This window comes from Oncorhynchus kisutch, linkage group LG22 (assembly GCF_002021735.2).
Source record: "Oncorhynchus kisutch isolate 150728-3 linkage group LG22, Okis_V2, whole genome shotgun sequence".
NCBI lineage: Eukaryota > Metazoa > Chordata > Actinopteri > Salmoniformes > Salmonidae > Oncorhynchus > Oncorhynchus kisutch.
In genome coordinates, this window is record NC_034195.2 from 31,590,232 (window position 1) to 31,610,200 (window position 19,969).

Consider the following 19,969-nt stretch of genomic DNA (forward strand, 5'->3'; position numbering starts at 1 on the left):
TGTTTGCCCCCAGTGATGCAATGTGCAGACCACACCACCCTCTGGAGAGCCCTGAGGTTCCCAGGCGGTGCATTTGCCATAGCATGCGGTGATACAGCCTAACATGATGCTCTCAATTGTGCATCTGTAAAAGTTTGTGAGGGTTTTAGGGGTCAAGACAAATGTATTCAGCCTCCAGAGGTTGAGGAGGCACTGTTGCACCTTCTTCACCACACTGTCTGTGGGTGGACCATTTCCACCTTCTCCACTGCTGTCCCATCGATGTGGATAGGGGCATGCTCACTCTGCTGTTTCCTGATGTCCACGATCAGCTCCTTTTATTTTGTTGACGTTGAGGTAGAGGTTATTTTCCTGGCACCACTCCACCATGGCTCTCACCTCCTCCCTGTAGGCTGTCTCGTCATTGTTGATAATCAGGCCTACTACTTTTGTCGTCTGCAAACTTGATGATTGAGTTGGAGGCGAGTGTGGCCACACAGTCATTGATAAACAGGGAGTACAGGAGGGGGCTGAGCATGCACCCATGTAGGGTCCCTGTGTTGAGGATCAGCGAAGTGGTGTTGTTTCCTACCTTCACCACCTGGGGGCGGCCCGTCCTGAAGTCCAGGACCTAGTTGCACAGGGCGGGGTTCAGACCCAGGGCCCTGAGCTTAATGATAAGCTTGGAGGGCACTATGGTGTTGAAGCTATAGTCAATAGTCTATAGAACTATAGTCAATGAACAGCATTCTTACATAGGTATTCCTCTTGTCCAGATGGGATAGGGTAGTGTGCAGTGTGATGGTGATGACATCATCTGTGGATCTAGTGGGGCGGTAAGCAATTTGACGTGGGTCTATGGTGTGAGGTGATATAATCCTTAACTAGTCTCTCAAAGCACTTCATGATGACAGAAGTCAGTGCTAAAAGGCTATAGTCATTTAATTCAGTTACCTTTGCTTTCTTGGGTACAGGAATAGTGGTGGACGTCTTGAAGCAAGTGGGGACATCAGACTGGGATAGGGAGAGATTGAATATGTCCGTTAAGATTCCAGCCAGCTGATCTGTGCATGCTCTGAGGACACGGCTAGGGATGCCTTTCTGGGTCGCAGCTTAGCGAGTTAAAACGCTTAAATGTCTTACTCACGTCGGCCACGGTGAAGCAGAGCCCACTGTCCTCGGTAGTGGGTCGCGTCGGTGGCACTGTGTTATCCTCAAAGCGGGCGAAGAAGGTGTTTAGCTTTTCCGGATGCAAGACGTCGGTGTCCGAAATATGGCTTGTTTTCCCCCGTGATTGTCTGTAGACCCTGCCACATATGTCTCGTGTCTGAGCCGTTGAATTGCAACTCCACTTTGTCTCTTTACTGTTGGTAGAACTTTGGCAGCGTTTTACTCAGTTTTGTTTTGATAAAATCCCCAGCTACAATAAATGCGGTCTCAGGATATGTGGTTTCCAGTTTGCATAAAGTCCAGTGTAGTTTTTTGAGGGCCCTCGTGGTTCGGCTTGAGGGGGAATATACACGGCTGTGACTATAACCGAAGAGAATTAACTTGGGATGTAATATGGTCGGCGTTTGATTGTGAGGTATTTTAGGTCAGGTGAACAAAAGGTCTTGAGTATATGTATGTTATCACAATCACACCATGAGTAGTTAATCATGAAACGTACACCCCCGCCTTTCTTCTTCCCGGACACTTCTTTATTCCTGTCTGCGCAATGTACTGAGAAGCCAGCTGGCTGTATGGATGGGGAGTATATTCCGAGAGAGCCATGTTTCCGTGAAACAGAGTATGTTACAATCCCTGATGTCTCTCTGTAAGGAGATCCTTGTCATGAGCTCGTCTACTTTATTATCCAGAAACGGAATATTAGCAAGTAATCAACTCTGAAGCGGTAGATGGTGTGCACGCCTCCTGAGTCAGACTAAAAGTCCACTCTGAATACTTTTCCTCCACTGGTGGTGTTTTGGAGCAGCCACAAACTGCTCAAGTGAGCAAAGAGAAACGACAGTCAATCATTACTTTCAGTCAATCCAAAACATTCAAGTTTCTTCATGTGAAGTTGCAAAAACCATCAAGCGCCTAGCGCTGTTAAACAGCCATAAATAACACAGAGATGCTGCTACCTACATACAGACTCTTTAATAAATGGATCACTAGTCACTTTCAATAATGCCACTTGCATATCTTTACATATCTTACATTTCTCTTACATGTATATACTCTATTTTATACCGTCTATTGCATCTTGCCTATGCCGCTCTATCATCGCTCATCCATATTATTTATATATATATATATATATATATATATATACACAGTGCCTTGCGAAAGTATTCGGCCCCCTTGAACTTTGCGACCTTTTGCCACATTTCAGGCTTCAAACATAAAGATATAAAACTGTATTTTTTTGTGAAGAATCAACAACAAGTGGGACACAATCATGAAGTGGAACGACATTTATTGGATATTTCAAACTTTTTTAACAAATCAAAAACTGAAAAATTGGGCGTGCAAAATTATTCAGCCCCCTTAAGTTAATACTTTGTAGCGCCACCTTTTGCTGCGAATACAGCTGTAAGTCGCTTGGGGTATGTCTCTATCAGTTTTGCACATCGAGAGACTGAAATTTTTCCCCATTCCTCCTTGCAAAACAGCTCGAGCTCAGTGAGGTTGGATGGAGAGCATTTGTGAACAGCAGTTTTCAGTTCTTTCCACAGATTCTCGATTGGATTCAGGTCTGGACTTTGACTTGGCCATTCTAACACCTGGATATGTTTATTTTTTAACCATTCCATTGTAGATTTTGCTTTATGTTTTGGATCATTGTCTTGTTGGAAGACAAATCTCCGTCCCAGTCTCAGGTCTTTTGCAGACTCCATCAGGTTTTCTTCCAGAATGGTCCTGTATTTGGCTCCATCCATCTTCCCATCAATTTTAACCATCTTCCCTGTCCCTACTGAAGAAAAGCAGGCCCAAACCATGATGCTGCCACCACCATGTTTGACAGTGGGGATGGTGTGTTCAGGGTGATGAGCTGTGTTGCTTTTACGCCAAACATAACGTTTTGCATTGTTGACAAAAAGTTCAATTTTGGTTTCATCTGACCAGAGCACCTTCTTCCACATGTTTGGTGTGTCTCCCAGGTGGCTTGTGGCAAACTTTAAACAACACTTTTTATGGATATCTTTAAGAAATGGCTTTCTTCTTGCCACTCTTCCATAAAGGCCAGATTTGTGCAATATACGACTGATTGTTGTTCTATGGACAGAGTCTCCCACCTCAGCTGTAGATCTCTGCAGTTCATCCAGAGTGATCATGGGCCTCTTGGCTGCATCTCTGTTCAGTCTTCTCCTTGTATGAGCTGAAAGTTTAGAGGGACGGCCAGGTCTTGGTAGATTTGCAGTGGTCTGATACTCCTTCCATTTCAATATTATCGCTTGCACAGTGCTCCTTGGGATGTTTAAAGCTTGGGAAATCTTTTTGTATCCAAATCCGGCTTTAAACTTCTTCACAACAGTATCTCGGACCTGCCTGGTGTGTTCCTTGTTCTTCATGATGCTCTCTGCGCTTTTAACGGACCTCTGAGACTATCACAGTGCAGGTGCATTTATACGGAGACTTGATTACACACAGGTGGATTGTATTTATCATCATTAGTCATTTAGGTCAACATTGGATCATTCAGAGATCCTCACTGAACTTCTGGAGAGAGTTTGCTGCACTGAAAGTAAAGGGGCTGAATAATTTGGCACGCCCAATTTTTCATTTTTTGATTTGTTAAAAAAGTTTGAAATATCCAATAAATGTCTTTCCACTTCATGATTGTGTCCCACTTGTTGTTGATTCTTCACAAAAAAATACAGTTTTATATCTTTATGTTTGAAGCCTGAAATGTGGCAAAAGGTTGCAAAGTTCAAGGGGGCCGAATACTTTCGCAAGGCACTATATATATATTTATATATTTATTATTTATTTTCTAAACTTTTTATAGTTTATAGATTTTCATATTTAACGACAAAAACAGTGCAACCCCATCCCCTACACTCCCCCCATTCTTCCTGACAGAGCTGGTGTAACTGAGTCAGGTTTGTAGGCCTCCTTTTGTGTCTATTAGGTAGTTATAGTGGAAATGTTAGATTACTTGTTAGATATGCACTGTCAGAACTTGAAGCACAAGCATTTCACTACACTCGCATTAACATCTGTATGTGATCAATAAAATTATAAAACTTGATTTGATGAAACTGGTTCTCATGAGGACCGCCACAGGAAAGGAAGACCCAGAGTTACCTCAGCTGCAGAGGACAAATTCATTAGAGTTAACTGCACCTCAGATTGCAGCCCAAATACAGTTGAAGTCGGAAGTTTACATACACTTAGGTTGGAGTCATTAAAACTCATTTTCCAACCACTCCACAAATTCCTTGTTAACAAACTAGTTTTGGCAACTCGGTTAGGACATCTACTTTGTGCATTACACAAGTAATTTTTCCAAAAATTGTTAACAGACAGATTACTTCACTTCTAATTCACTGTATCACAATTCCAGTGGGTCAGAAGTTTACATACACTAAGTTGACTGTGCCTTTAAGCAGCTTGGAAAATTAAAAAAAATTATGTCATGGCTTTAGAAGCTTCTGATGGGCTAATTGACATCATTTGAGTCAATTGGATGTGTACCTGTGGATGTATTTCAAGGCCTACCTTCAAACTCAGTGCCTCTTTGCTTGACATCATGGGAATTTCTAAAGAAATCAGCCAAGACATCAGAAAAATTATTGTAGACCACAAGTCTGGTTCGTCCTTGGGAGCAATTTCCAAATTCCCAAAGGTACCACAATCATCTGTACAAACAATAGTACGCAAGTATAAACACCATGGGTGTTATGCTCGACGTTTGAATGAGGAGACCAAGGTGCAGCGTGGTAGGGGAACATCTTACTTTTATTAAAACGAACACCGAAAAACAACCAAATACAAAATGAACGTAAAGTTCTGCAGGCTACACAGCAACTATACAAAATCAAGATCCCAAAAACTAAGGTCGGAAAAAAGCCTGCCTAAGTATGATCCCCAATCAGAGACAATGATAGACAGCTGCCTCTGCAAATCTACCAAGACCTGGCCGTCCCTCTAAACTTTCAGCTCATACAAGGAGAAGACTGATCAGAGATGCAGCCAAGAGGCCCATGATCACTCTGGATGAACTGCAGAGATCTACAGCTGAGGTGGGAGACTCTGTCCATAGAACAACAATCAGTCGTATATTGCACAGACTACTTCCGGCGCCGACAGAGATGGCCGCCTCGCTTCGCGTTCCTAGGAAACTATGCAGTTTTTTGTTTTTTTACGTGTTATTTCTTACACTAGTACCCCAGGTCATCTTAGGTTTCATCACATACAGCCGAGAAGAACTACTGAATATAAGATCAGCGTCAACTGTGTATAAGACAGTAGTTTTTTTTGGAATTGTTAGTTAGATCACTTGTTCGTTATTACTGCATTGTCGGAACTAGAAGCACAAGCATTTCGCTACACTCGCATTAACATCTGCTAACCATGTGTATGTGACAAATAAATTTGATTTGATTTGAAATCTAAAGGGATGGAATAAGAATATGTACATATGGGGGCGCTGGTGAGCAGCAACATGGGAAGATGCGTTTTCTCAGTGGTCCTATTATCCAGGCGGTGTAAGGGCTATTTGAGCAAGGAGAGTGATGGAGTCCTGCATCAATCACCCACAATCACCCGACCTCAACCCAATTGAGATGGTTTGGGATGAGTTGGACCACAGAGTAAAGGGGAAGCAGCCAACATGTTCTCAGCATGTGGGAACTCCTTCAAGACTTTTGGAAAAGCATTCCTCATGGAGCTGGTTGAGAGAATGCCAAGAGTGTGCAAAGCTGTCGTCAAGGCAAAGGGTGGAGAACGTAAATTCTAAAATATATTTTTGTTATATGATATGATTCCATATTTGTTTTTTCATAGAATAATAGTGAAGACATCAAAACTAAGTTGTAGAAAATAGTAAAAATAAAGCAACGAGTAGGTGTGTCCAAACTGGTACGGTATATGTCTACCGTGTTGGCTTGGGTTTGATTCCTGCCCACACCCTTCTGGCACAAGTAACTCAATCCCCACGATTGACTTTGTTTTGTTACACATTTCAAATATGGACAGTCTAGGATGTTGTACCCCCGATCTTGATAAGAAATTACCATACCAGGGACTTTTTGATACCATAAATAGGAAACAAATAATATAATAACAGTAGGCTACACCAACATTAGTTTCCATTCAAACAAAGTGTCGATGAATTACCACAGGAGATTTGCCGTGGTAAACCAGGAAAGATGATTTTGTTGAGCTGGGACACTTTTCTTTACTATGTACAACAACACTTTTCTTTGATGTGTAAATTATCAGAGAATTCGTTTAACATCATATTTGAACTTCTCCAGAAATAGCAGAAGATATTGCGTTGTATTCGAGTCATGTCCGTTCTCAACATAAACTCATGGATGGTGACTCTTTCTAATAAGTTTGGTTTTTAATCAAATTAAACGAAAAACAATGAATCTGTTTTTAAAACAGCAATGTTTCTTAAAAGGATTGGGTCAAAAACACTATCATGAATCGAATGTCTTGTTTCTATGAGCATAAGGCAATGTGTACACATGTAGGACTAAGGGCTCTTCGACCTGAGCCATGGATGTTTTTACTATCTATTGAACACAGTTTATTAAATAGTATACAGTCACCCTAAATAGGCCTAGTTATAACAAACATTTAGCCAATCTAGTTTTTGTTATTGACTTTAACATGGAAATATTTGTCTACACACATTGCATTCACATTTCTTAAATGTACTGCATATTCGAGCCATGAACGATTGGACAATGCCAAACGTTAAACTCTATAATAACATTAGCCTACCATCACCATTTATATAAACTGTTAGTGACCTTGACATTTGAAAGGTAAACAAACCGGTCAATAGCCGAGGCTACCAAGGACAGCGATCAGAAAAATAATGTCCAATATAAAGACAAAACATGAATGTCTGACTGTTTTGCTGCTCATTATATTTGAATAAGGTTATAGGCTACTGATGAATAAGGTTATAGGCTACTGATGAATAAGGTTATAGGCTACTGATGAATAAGGTTATAGGCTACTGATGAATAAGGTTATAGGCTACTGATGAATAAGGTTATAGGCTACTGATGAATAAGGTTATAGGCTACTGATGAATAAGGTTATAGGCTACTGATGAATAAGGTTATAGGCTACTGATGAATAAGGTTATAGGCTACTGATGAATAAGGTTATAGGCTACTGATGAATAAGGTTATAGGCTACTGATGAATAAGGTTATAGGCTACTGATGAATAAGGTTATAGGCTACTGATGAATAAGGTTATAGGCTACTGATGAATAAGGTTATAGGCTACTGATTCGGCTACTGATTAGGCTACTGTGCGCCTCTTCTAGCAAAATCAATGCCATAACCAACTGCGTTACTGCCAAGACCAGCGACCAGTTAGTATTGAATATCATCAGTAGCACTGCTGGGAATTGGCACTTTGGCACACATTTTTAAAGACACACCTACAATATTTCCACCCCTCCCATCTCAGCATAAGCAAGCTGATATAAGACAGGTAAGTTACTGGCGCCAGGGTTACAAAATAGTCGAGGCGCTGGCTTTTACATGTCGAAATTGCCCAAGAGCGTGTGTTTGACACTAGAGCCACTTTAATACCAGCCGAAAATAGAGTCCACAGTGTTATTGCTAATGGTATGTAGAAATACAATATGAGCTGATGTTTAGTCAACATGGGTGAAGTACTGTATACATACTGTATGTTTTAATTACACTCTATAGGGGACTTTCAGGCAGACATCACACCAGAATTGTACTATAATTCAGGAGCCATCAACTAAATAAACATTTGAAAAGATGTAGCAACATTTTGGTGTGGGAAAGTTGAGGTAGAGAGAGAGAAATGATAAAGAAAGAGAGATGAAAGAGAGAGGAGATAGAGTTTACACCATTTCCCTTGTCTCTTAATTAAAAGTAAATATATTCGCAGTGGTGTAAAGTACTTAAGTAAAAGTACTTTAAAGTACTACTTAAGTAGTATTTTTGAAGTATCTGTACTTTACTATTTATATTTTTTGTCAGCTTTTAATTTTACTACATTAACCAAAGAAAATGTACTTTTTACTCTTTACATTGTCCCTGACATCCAAAAGTTCTCGTTACATTTTTAATACTTAGCAGGACATGAAAATGGTCCAATTTACACACTTATCAAGAGAACATCTGTGGTCATCCATACTGCCTCTGATCTGACAATCACTAAATGTTTAGTTTGTAAATGATGCCTGAGTGTTGGAGTGCGCCGCTGGTTATCCGTAAATACAAAAGACACAAAAATAGTTTGTCTGATTTTCCTAATTTAAGGAATTTGATAGAGCATGGCACTTGCAACGAGAAGGTTGTGGGTTCTATTCCCATGAAGGAGCTCTATGAAATAAAGTATGAAAATGAATGACCTCATTACTGTAAATTGCTGCTAAATGACAAATCTCATCTTTTGATACTTAAGCATATTCTAGCAAGTACATTTACTTTTGTTTCTTAAATGTACCAAATCCTTTTAGACTTTTACTGAAATTGTAAGGGGTGCTGATGGCAGGGAAGGCAGGAGAGCAGAACTTGGTGTATAGCCGGTGCAGTTTAATATATTAAACTAACGGCATACAAAACAACAAACACATGGGTAAAAAACCTGTAGCGCACCAGTAACACATAGCACGAGTACTTACAAATAAACAATTCCCAACAAGGACACGGGGGAAACAGAGGGAACAGAAACAGCATGTAATTAGGGAATTGAAACCAGGTGTTACGGTTTTCTTCCGGTGAAAGAGAGGCGGACCAAAATTTTGCGTGGTTATTCATAAACATCTTCAATGAAACAACAATTTACAAAAAAACAATAAACGTAACGTGAAAACCGACAACAATCCTAACTGGTGCAAAACACAGAGACGGGAACAATCACCCACGAAATACCCAAAGAATATGGCTTCCTAAATATGGTTCCCAATCAGAGACAACGATAAACACCTGCCTCTGATTTGAGAACCACTCTAGGCAACCATAGACTTTCCTAGACAACACTACTAAACACAACCCCATAAATCTAATAAACCCCTAGACAAGACGAGACACATAAATCACCCATGTCACACCCTGGCCTGACCAAAATAAATAATAAAGAAAACACAGAATAATAAGACCAGGGTGTGACACCAGGTTTGTGAAAACAAGACAAAACAAATGGAACATGAAAAATGGATCGGCGATGGCTAGAAGACCGGTGACGTCGACCGCCGAACACCGCCCGTACAAGGAGAGGAACCGACTTCGGTAGAAGTCTGGACAGAAGTAGTATTTTACTGGGTGACTTAGATTAACTTGAGTCATTTTCCATTTTCTACTTTTACTCAAGTATGACTTTTGAGTACTTCTTCAACTGTTTATTTGTTTCAAAATGGCTCTGAAAGAGTGGAGATGTCCATTGTTTTTGGCTGTGTCATTGGAAATCCCCTAGTACTACTGCATAATAAGCACTTAGTGTTAATCAGTAATACAGATATAAAGCACAATACACTGAGATATGAACACCTCTCCAAGGTCATGAATAACAATGTGCAGGAAAATACTTATCCAGATATTTACCAAGTTGTCTTTTTTAATGTTAACATAATTGGAGATCTTTTATACACACACTGATACAGAAACAACAGTCCTGTAAAGAGCGCTCAACAAGGCCTGAATAGTTTATTTCAGAAAGGACTTCATATTTGATGACGTACCAAATTCTGTCCTGCTGGTCAAGAGGTGTGTGTGTGTGTGTGTGTGTGTGTGTGTGTGTGTGTGTGTGTGTGTGAACTAGTCATGATTGTTGATTTAGCACTGATTTTGTTACTGATTGAGCTTTGATAAGGTTTGCAGTTCTGCCCTGATTTAGACAGTTATCTAGCATTACAATTCTAGCTTCACATATCTAGCTTCACCCCGATGTATTTTTTGACTTACCCTGCTTCACAGTGGCTCTATATACATCTGTACGAGGCCCTGTCTGGACTGTCCTGTCCTCACTAGAAAACCTGCAATGCAGCATTTCCCTCTGAACCTCACACAGTCTCTTACTAATGGAGTAGAGAGCTGAGTAGAGAGCTGAGCCTCTGTTTGAACTAATGGACCACAGATATACAGATGTTTTATAGAAACTAAGAAAACAGGATGATGAGCTCATTTAAGCACTGTTGTGTCTGTAAACTGGGTACCTGAAAAAATAGAGAATAGTGCTGAACTCCTCTGTCTGCTTAGAGAGCAAAGCAATAGATGGAGGGTGTGTGAGTTATTGTGTCTTGGGTGTCTGGTGAATGAGGCAGACCCAGACAGACAGTGCCAGGCCATATCTCAGAGCAGGCTTCCCCAGGGTTGGAGCAATCTGTGTGGACATGAGTCTGAGGGATGCTCCCCTTTGAAGGGTGGAGGGGTCAGGTACATGAGGACTGGGGGTGAAATCACAAACTGGTGTGTGTGTGTCACAAATGTGTGTGTACGTGTGTGTGTCTCTGCTCCTGACAATCAGTTTAAGCGTGTGTGTGTGTGTGCGTGTGTGTGTGGAAATAAACAAAAACATGCACACACACCAGCCCCTGACGCTTTCATTAAAGTCCCTTTCACAGGGAGGATCCTTAGGACTTAACAGATGGTGTAACATCTGCTTCCAACTTAAACCCTCAAACACGTAGATCCCCCCCCCCCCCCCCCCTGAACGCAGCTCACTTTCCAGCTCACACTCTCAAACACATAGATCCCCTGAAGGCAGCTCACTCTCCAGATCCCAACCACCTGAATTCTAATCACCTGTTCACACACCTGTATGTCATTATCACACACTATTTCATTCAGTTCTTCACACCCCATCATTTTGAGGTATTGTTTGTTTTGTGACACACGTCATTCGTAACTCTGTTTTTCCCGTGATTTTCTCCTCCCGTGTATGATAGATTTGCCTGCCTCACTAACAACGTCTTTTTGCCTATTCCCTGCCTGTACTTTAGCCTATCTGATTTCCTGTTATCAAACTATTGCCTGATCTCCCGGACTACGTTACTAGCCTTTTCACTGCCAGGTACTGTTGCCCTTTTGGACCCCCTGTGTATGACCTGCCTGCCCCTGGACCCAGCTACCTGCCTCCTCCAGTGGTCCTTTTCTATAAACACCTGCTGCGCCCTGCACTTGAAACCAGCTCTCTGTCTCCCCTCGTGTTCATTACAGATGGCATATTTGACTTGATATTTAGTTATTACTGCCATTATGTAATAAATATTTCAATAGGTAAGATTTGTAGATGGTTGGATATATTTACAGGCTCCAATTGGGTAAAGCTGCTCTTGTTGCTTTTTGTTGCAGTTTCTGGCAACAGTCAGTGGTGAATGTGAGGTGTGATTTCAGTCTTACAGTCATCATGAGCTTGATGTGTCAAATACAGTGATTCAAAACAAATACGATTATTGTGCACTTCAATAGTTTATTCAGTCTAAATGGAAGCTAAACACCAAATACATCCAGTCTTGAGATGATATGCATTTAAGTGTCAAAAATCATATTTTCATATTTCACTGTGTTTCTGTAAGTCATTTACTTTTTCACTCAGCATCATGATGAAATCAGCAACATGGCTGAACCTGTGTTCACATCCGATGTTGTCTGGGAACTAGGAGGTTGTCGTTGCAATGCCAGAGTAGAAAGGAAACAACCTTACAGCTCAACTGAATATATTAGCAGATGTCATCTAACAAAGACCACAGCTTTAACCCAATGATGTCGATGCTTGCTTTAACCACACTGGACCAAAGCCAAACTGACCCACAGTGGTTGCCATGGGTAATATGTGTATTATAATGAGCAGAGTGGTTGCCATGGGTAATATGTGTTCTAAAATAACCAGAGTGGTTGTTATGAGTGATTCAGAATAGTTGCCATTGGTGATTGATGTTCTAGAATGGCCAGAGGTGGAATAGATTCTGTGTGAGGTTTGGGGTGGTAGACTTTTAAGAACGGTCGGTGTCTGTGTTGGTTTGCGGTCATGGTCATGTTGGTCAGGTTTAGGCTGCGGTGGCAAAGCCCACTTGGTTGCCTGTGCGGTCGTAGACGGAGTAGTACTGCATGAGGAATACATCTCCCAAAATCCACAGGGGCTGTCCGTTCTGGGACGGCAGGTAGGTGGGGGTGATCCCCACGGAGCAGACCTGGTTGTTCTGGATAGAGAGGAGAACACGCATGTTGAGTGCAATACACACACACACACACACACACACAGGCAGATAAACACACATGCACTACTGACACATGGCTTAGTCATGCACAAGGCTTAACCTAACATTATCCGAACATCAGTCATAGATGGTAACACACGGACGGACAGACACACACGACACACTAACTTACCTGCTGAATGTATGCAGATGGCGGCAGGGGGAAGTTGACTCCATTGATGGTGAAGGTGAGAGTAGGCAGGCTGTTGATCTGGTTACAGTTCACTGTGTACTACATCAACAAACAATTCACAGACATGAGTGACACAAAACATCCCTGTACTGGTTTACTCTGGTCTGCACTGGTTTTCCCAACTTCTACTTTCTGGATCACACTGTTTTATGGTGTCAGTTAGTACTGGTCTGTTATGGTTTATAATGGCTTCCTGCTACCTGTCCGTACTGGTCCTGCTGGGCTCCAATGGACTGCATCAGCGTTCCCATGATCTGTGTCGGTGCAGTCAGCATGGAGGTGCCTGTATCCACGATGGCCTGGCAGCCCTGCCCACACCACCCTGTCTCCTGACCGTTGATCTGGAACCTGGAGATGTACAAGGGTTAGTGTTAGACAGACAGACAGACATTGACAGCGGCCTTAGACATTTTTCATCCCAGCTTTTCCAGTCTCTTGGTGGTTCTGATGTCAGTGTATGGTTAAGTATGTTTGGTTGGTGTGGTTGATCCTGACCCTTGGATGCCGATCTGCCAGTATGTCTGGGAGGTGACGGGAGTCCAGTAGATCTGACCCTGATACTTGGTGTTGTCCACTCCTCCGAACGACAGCTCACTGCCCTGCTGGCCGTCGCTGCACAGAAAAATAGTTTTAAGTCATCTAACAGTTTTACAAATAGGCGGTTGGCAAGAAGATGGTTCACTCACAGAAGACACCTTTCTCCTCAAATCTTGTGCCTTATATCAGTGATATAGTTTCTGGAGCAGGAATAATGAATATAACATTGATTATGTACATAATTAAGTAAGTACATTTTTAAAGTATATTTCCTGGTCAACTAGAAAGCGAACAAATTGGCTTGCAGAACGTTCTGTGATATCTGTGTGTATTTTATAATTAAATCTGGTAGTAGTAGTACATTATATGTGTGGTAAGTAAGTAAGTAGTGGTATGGGTACAGATGTCGGATCTCAACTTGATCACTTTTTTGTCACTATTAATTTTCCTGCTGCATCAGGAAATATAAATGAGCCTTGTGGGTCCCTGTAAAAAGAGCAGTTGTCTTTGTGTCCATGCTGGGGCAGTCTATCAGGGCTTGCTATTTAAATATCAAAATCCTCTCGCTCGCTGAAACGTTTAGGTCTGGGTCAAATTACTGCAACATTCAAATGTACAATTTACTAGATTTATTTACACATTTTAAAAATGGACAGTCAAAGGATATTTAACCCCCGATCTTAATTATAAATGACCATATCAGACACTTTTGGATAACATAAATAGGGAACCAATCAAATTGTAACTAAGGGCTACACCAGCATTAGTGTCAGGTAAATTCCCACAGTAGATAATTTATTTATTTTGTATGAAATAATTGTCAAATGGATAAATCACCCGTAGTCTGTTCAAAAAGTACTCTTGTTCTGATTACAATACCAACCAGAGGGTGAACATATCTTGAAACACTTTGGTTGCAAGCAGGACTAAGGTAACACTGATATCGTCCTTTAGGGAGCGGCAATGAAGTGTGACAACAGCTACTGTTTGTTCCCTGGCTGAGTTGATGAGCTGAGTTGGGCCATCTGATTGACAGATGTAGGCCTACTGTAGAACGATAAACCTTCTCCAGGGTGGACGCTTGTCCGTGTTTTATAGTTCGGCTATGTATTATTTGGGAATATAGTTCTAGTCCTTGGTGTGAATTGGAAGCCTGTACTGTGTGCCTTTTTAAATATTTAATTTCTTAAAGCTGTCAATATGTTTATACATTTGAGCCTATCCAAAGACAATTTAGTTGAGCTGAGATACTCTTCTTTGTGTAAAAAAAATCGGACTATTTGTTTTACTTCTTGAAAACATTTTAAAAAAATGTAATTAACTTGTTGGTCTAATGTCGTCTCAGGCTGGTCACTAGATCACTCGGCACTGGATGCAAACTCATGAGGTTCGGAGTGAGCTGTTTATGGCAGATCACAATGCTCTAGCGAGCGTTAAGAATATTCTGAATACTGATGATACATAGGCACTTCATTTAGTTTTATTTTGTTTTTAAGCCTTCCCTAAACTTACAACTGAATTCATTCCTGAACTGTTAACCCTGGAGTTGTTTCTGTTTTAATCATGTATCCACGCAAAATGAATGTGTCAAAAATAGACATTGATCCATGAGTCAAAGGGCAGTGGGCCGAATTTGAACCCATGTCGACTCTGACATATATGTGCCGGGGTCAGTGGCTGTAACCTCTGGATCACACAGGATTTGAGGAAAACAATGATTAATTCTGCCTATTGCTTTCCTTCAACATATATAATAAAACGGTTAATGTAAAACAACATGTTTTCCCTAACGACAATACATCTACCCCCTAAGAATATGGCCGTTTATTCTAATCCACGTAATAATGAACACGAGACACGCCGTAGCCTTCACTAGCCTACATAAGGTAGAATGTAGGTACGGTACTGCTTTGTGTACAAACACGCTTCCAGCTGCCCACTGGAACAGTTCTAAATCATTCTTCAGATATTCAAATCCTCCTTCTGCAGGATTATTTTCCTCTTGTGATGAAAGCAGTCCAATTAAGAGCTGACATCTGTAGTGGTATATGTGTGGTAGATATGTGGTATAAGTGATGGTAGGAGTACTGACCTGGTCAGGTAGAATGCAAATATGTTAGCCTGCAGAAGGTTCTGAGACATCATGTTGTCCATGACGGGAGTCTCTTGTCCGGCTGAGATGGAAGGGTAGGACAGGCCAAGGATACCATCAAACTGGGCCACAACAAAATTCTGACCTGGCTCGTTAGTACTCAGACCAATCTCCTGGTTGTTGATGACAATACCACCGACCTAAAGAGGTGACAAACAACACACACTCAGCATCATGGAAACACTTTGGTTTTATTAGAATGGAAGTACAGGTACTGTTGTGGCTTTTTATTGCATGTAGTGAAGAATAACTGTGGTAGAAGTAGTTAATTATTTGTAAGGTTGTTATGGTGGGACTCACGTTGACGGTGTCGTATCCGAAGACTCCACTGAGACTGCCAGCTCCGTAGGGCAGGTAGAAAGTTTGCCCATTAGCTGAGTAGGTGGACGACTGCTGGGGGTTGAACTTTGTGTGGGTGTCTGCAGGAGGAAGGGACACAAACACCTTAAAGAGGAAATATACTGTCTACAATGTATTTATCTGGGAAGTGTGTAGAAGTGATATTGGACTTAAATATATCTGATAGTAGTAGAAGTACTGTTGTAGTAGTAGTAGGACAGTTAGTAACATTTACTGTTGAGGAAGTAGTAGTTCATTGATACACATAGTAGATAGCTTCATGACAATATTACAACTATCCAGCTGTACTCACTGCAGGCCTGAGTGTTGCAGAGTACAGAGTCAACCCACAGGTTGGCAGAGCCAGTGTCAAACAACACCTGGAAGGACTGGGGGGGAGTACCGATGGTGATGGCTCCATAGTAGGTGGTCTGGAAAACACAACAGGGAAAGTACAGTTGACAAAAGAGAGGGGCTGCTAATACATTCATACAACAACGCATCAGATCTAGAGTGGTTGGCGTGGTTTAGACTCTACTTCATGGAGTTAGACGTTATCTTGACATGGTTGTTATCTAGTTAGACCTACAATTCAAATTTTCTACGTTCGCCTACATCATAGAATTTCATTCTGGAATATGAAAATAGACTACTGTGGACATAGACAGGACATTGAGTAACATTCTAGAGAGGCCATAAGCTTGTGTATTATAGCATGTACGTACGTCGGCGTAGTTGTTGATGTACATGGTGGCGGAGCCAGCGAACTCGCTAGGAAAGTATTTGAGAGCGGGGTCTTGGTAGGGCAGGCGTTCTCCTTTCTCCATCATTCTCTCACGGATTGACTTATGCTTCACCAGAGGGATCCTAGGGTAACAAGAACACAGATACACTCAGATATGAAGTCGAACTCTGCAAATGCAAATAGGTAGAGAGAGCGACAAGGAGTTATCATTGACTATGAGAGATGAGAAAATAAAATTTGTGTTTTAGAATTTAGGAAAAAGAGCAACTGAAAATGTCACTGAAATTGTGAAAAATAAATAAAGTGAGTACTAACCTGTGGATTCCCTCAGCGAGCACAGCACATACCAGCACAATAACCAGACACTTCATGGTCACTCCTGAAATCACAACCAGTGGTGGATACACCTTAGCTTGGGTCAGGACTGATCTTATATACTGTACCAAACACACATATGTGCACACATGAATGCAAGCGGGTGTGATATGGGTACGCGTGAGTGTGTGTTCACATCCCTTATCAGACTTAAGGAGGTGACTATCAGCTTCTTTTTCCCCTGACTGCACATTCTCTATTCAGTGTGCAGGCAAGCCTCTACTCCCCTGTACCGATAGCAGCGTAAACCAAACATTACTATTAGTTTACTGAATCTTAAGGGAGATAACCAGATTAGATAAGATACAGGGCTCTATTTTAACAAACCAAAGGCAATGGTAAATCTTTTCGCTTACGGTAGCACTATAGGTTCAGTGCAGTCAGAAGTGTTTTTGTTATTTTCAACCACAATTATGAGAAATCTCCAGACACAAACATTGGTAGTAGATTGGCCTTTACTGAAGAGCTCAGTGACTTGAAATGAAAATGATATCCAATTTTATTGGTCATGTATACATATTTAGCAGATGTTATTGTGGGTGTAGTGAAACACGTGTTCCTAGCTCCAACAGTGCAGAAGTATCTAACAGATCACAACATTACAAACTAATCTAAAAGTATTTAAAAAATGTCATTAAGAAATATATAAATATTAGATTGATCAATGTCGGAGTAGCATTGTCTAAAATTATTATAGATTTTTTCCCCCACCTTTATTTAACCAGGTAGGCCAGTTGAGAACAAGTTCTCATTTAGAACTGCAACCTGGTCAAGATAACGCAAAGCAGTGCGACACAAACAACAACACAGAGTTACACATGGAATAAACAAACATACAGTCAACAACACAGAGTTACACATGGAATAAACAAACATACAGTCAACAACACAGAGTTACACATGGAATAAACAAACATACAGTCAACAACACAGAGTTACACATGGAATAAACAAACATACAGTCAACAACACAGAGTTACACATGGAATAAACAAACATACAGTCAATAACACAGAAAAAAGTCTTAACTATAAAATACAATAGAATTGAATACAGTATGAGATGAGTAAAGCAGTATTTAAGTTATTTAAACGACTAGTGTTCAATTATTAAAGTGGCCTGTAATTCCAAGTATATAGGGCAGCAATCTCTTTTTTTATTTTATTTTTAACTAGGCAAGTCCGTTCAGAACAAATTCATATTTACAATGATGACCTGGGAACAGTGGGTTAACTGCCTTGTTCAGGGGCAAAACAACAGATGTTTACCTTGTCAGCTCGGCAATTCGATCTGGCAACCTTTCGGTTACTTGCCGAACACTCTAACCACGAGGCTACCTGCCGCCCCTCTAAGGTGCAGGGTTACGTAACCGCGTCGAAGCCGGCTAGTGATGGCTATTTAACAGTCGGATGGCCTTGAGATAGAAGCTGTTTTTCAGTCTCTTGGTCCCAGCTTTGATTCACCTGTACTGACCACACCTTCTGGATGATAGAGGGGTGAACAGGCCTTGGCTTGGGTGGTTGTTGTCTTTGATTATCTTTTTGGCCTTGCTGTGACATCGGCTGCTGTAGGTCCTGGAGGGCAGGTTGTTTACCCCTGGTGATGCTTTGGGCAGACCGCACCACCCTCTTGAGAGCCCCTGCGGTGGTTCATTTGCCATAGCAGGCGGTGATACAGCCTGACAAGATGCTCTCAATTGTGCATCTGTAAAAGTTAGTGAGGGTTTTAGGGGCCAAGACAAATTTATCAGCCTCCAGAGGTTGAAGAGTCGCTGTTGCGCCTTCTTCACCACACTGTCTGTGTGGGTGGACCATATCAGAATGTCAGTGATGTATGTGTACACCCCATAATACAATTGGCATTTGATTGTGAGGTCTTCTACGTCGGGTGAACAAAAGGACTTGAGTTTCTGTATGTTATCACAATCACATCATGAGTAGTTGATCATGAAACGTACACCCCTGCTTTTCTTCTTCCCTGATAGTTATTTATTCCTGTCTGAGCAAAATACTGAGAACCCAGCTGGCTGTAAGGACGGGGAGATGATATACTGAGAGAGTGATGTTTCCGTGAAACAGAGTATGTTACAATCCTTGATGCCTCTCTGGAAGATCCTCTCCCTGAGCTCGTCTACTTTATTATCCAGAGACTGAACATTATACTCCGAAGCGGTGGATGATGTGCAGGCCTCCTGAGTGGACTTGAAGTCCACTCCAAATACATATTTTCCCCCTGTGATGTGATGTTTTGGAGCAGCTTCAAACAGCTCAAATAAGCAAAGAGAAATTATAGTCCATCATTACTTTAAGATATGTAGGTCAAATCCCAAAATGTTAAGAACTTTGAATGTTTCTTCAGGTGTTGTCGCAAAAACCATCAAGGGCTATGATGAAACTGCTTCTCATGAGGACCGCCACAGGAAAGGAAGAGCCAGAGTTACCTCTGCTGCAGATGTTAAGTTCATTAGAGTCAACTGCAGCTCAGATTTCAGCCCAAATAAATGCTGCACAGACTTAAAGTAACAGACACATCTTGACATCAACTGTTCAGAGAATACTGCATGAATCAGGACTTTATGGTCAAATTGCTGCAAAGAAACCACTACTAAAGGACACAAATGAGAGGAAGAGACTTGCTTGGGCCAAGAAACACAAGCAATGGACATTAGACCGGTGGAAATTTGTCCTTTGGTGTGATGAGTCCAAATTTGCGATTTTTGGAAAGTGAATGGATGATCTCTGTATGTGTGCTTCCCACCGTGAAGTATGGAGGAGGGGGTGTGATGGTGTGGGGGTGCTTTGCTGGTGACACTGTCAGTGATTTAGTTATAATTCAAGGCACACTTCACCAGCATGGCTACCACAGCATTCTGCGGCAATACTCCATCCCATCTGGTGTGCTTAGTGGGACTATCATTTGTTTTTCAACAGAACAATGACCCAAAACACACCTCCAGGCTGTGTAAGGGCTATTTGACCAAGGAGAGTGATGGAGTGCTGCATCAAATGACCTGGCCTTCACACCTTCTGCCCCCCCCCTCCTCCGCCACCCTCATCCTCTTCTCTCTCCCCTTCTGCCCCCCTCCTCCACCACCCTCATCCTCTTCTCTCTCCCCTTCTGCCCCCCTCCTCCGCCACCCTCATCCTCTTCTCTCTCCCCTTCTGCACCCTCCTCCACCACCCTGATCCTCTTCTCTCTCCCCTTCTGCCCCCCTCCTCCGCCACCCTCATCACCC

At 41.7% G+C, this 19,969-nt stretch overlaps 2 protein-coding genes across 3 annotated transcripts in view; one reads left to right on the top strand and one right to left on the bottom strand.

Moving 5' to 3' along the window:
• The window catches only part of LOC109867232 (C-Jun-amino-terminal kinase-interacting protein 2-like), a 136,373-nt gene that overhangs the window by 30,662 nt on the left and 85,742 nt on the right, over positions 1-19,969 (top strand). The gene's annotated exons all lie outside the window — the stretch shown is intronic.
• LOC116356277 (gastricsin) lies at positions 11,587-16,844 on the bottom strand. Its single transcript, XM_031801119.1, has 9 exons — positions 16,675-16,844; positions 16,340-16,481; positions 15,928-16,045; positions 15,576-15,694; positions 15,216-15,415; positions 13,082-13,198; positions 12,787-12,934; positions 12,527-12,625; positions 11,587-12,336 (listed from the first exon to the last, which is right to left on the bottom strand). Exons 1-9 carry the CDS (start codon positions 16,728-16,730, stop codon positions 12,184-12,186), a joined length of 1,152 nt encoding a protein of 383 aa, XP_031656979.1. The 5' UTR covers positions 16,731-16,844; the 3' UTR covers positions 11,587-12,183.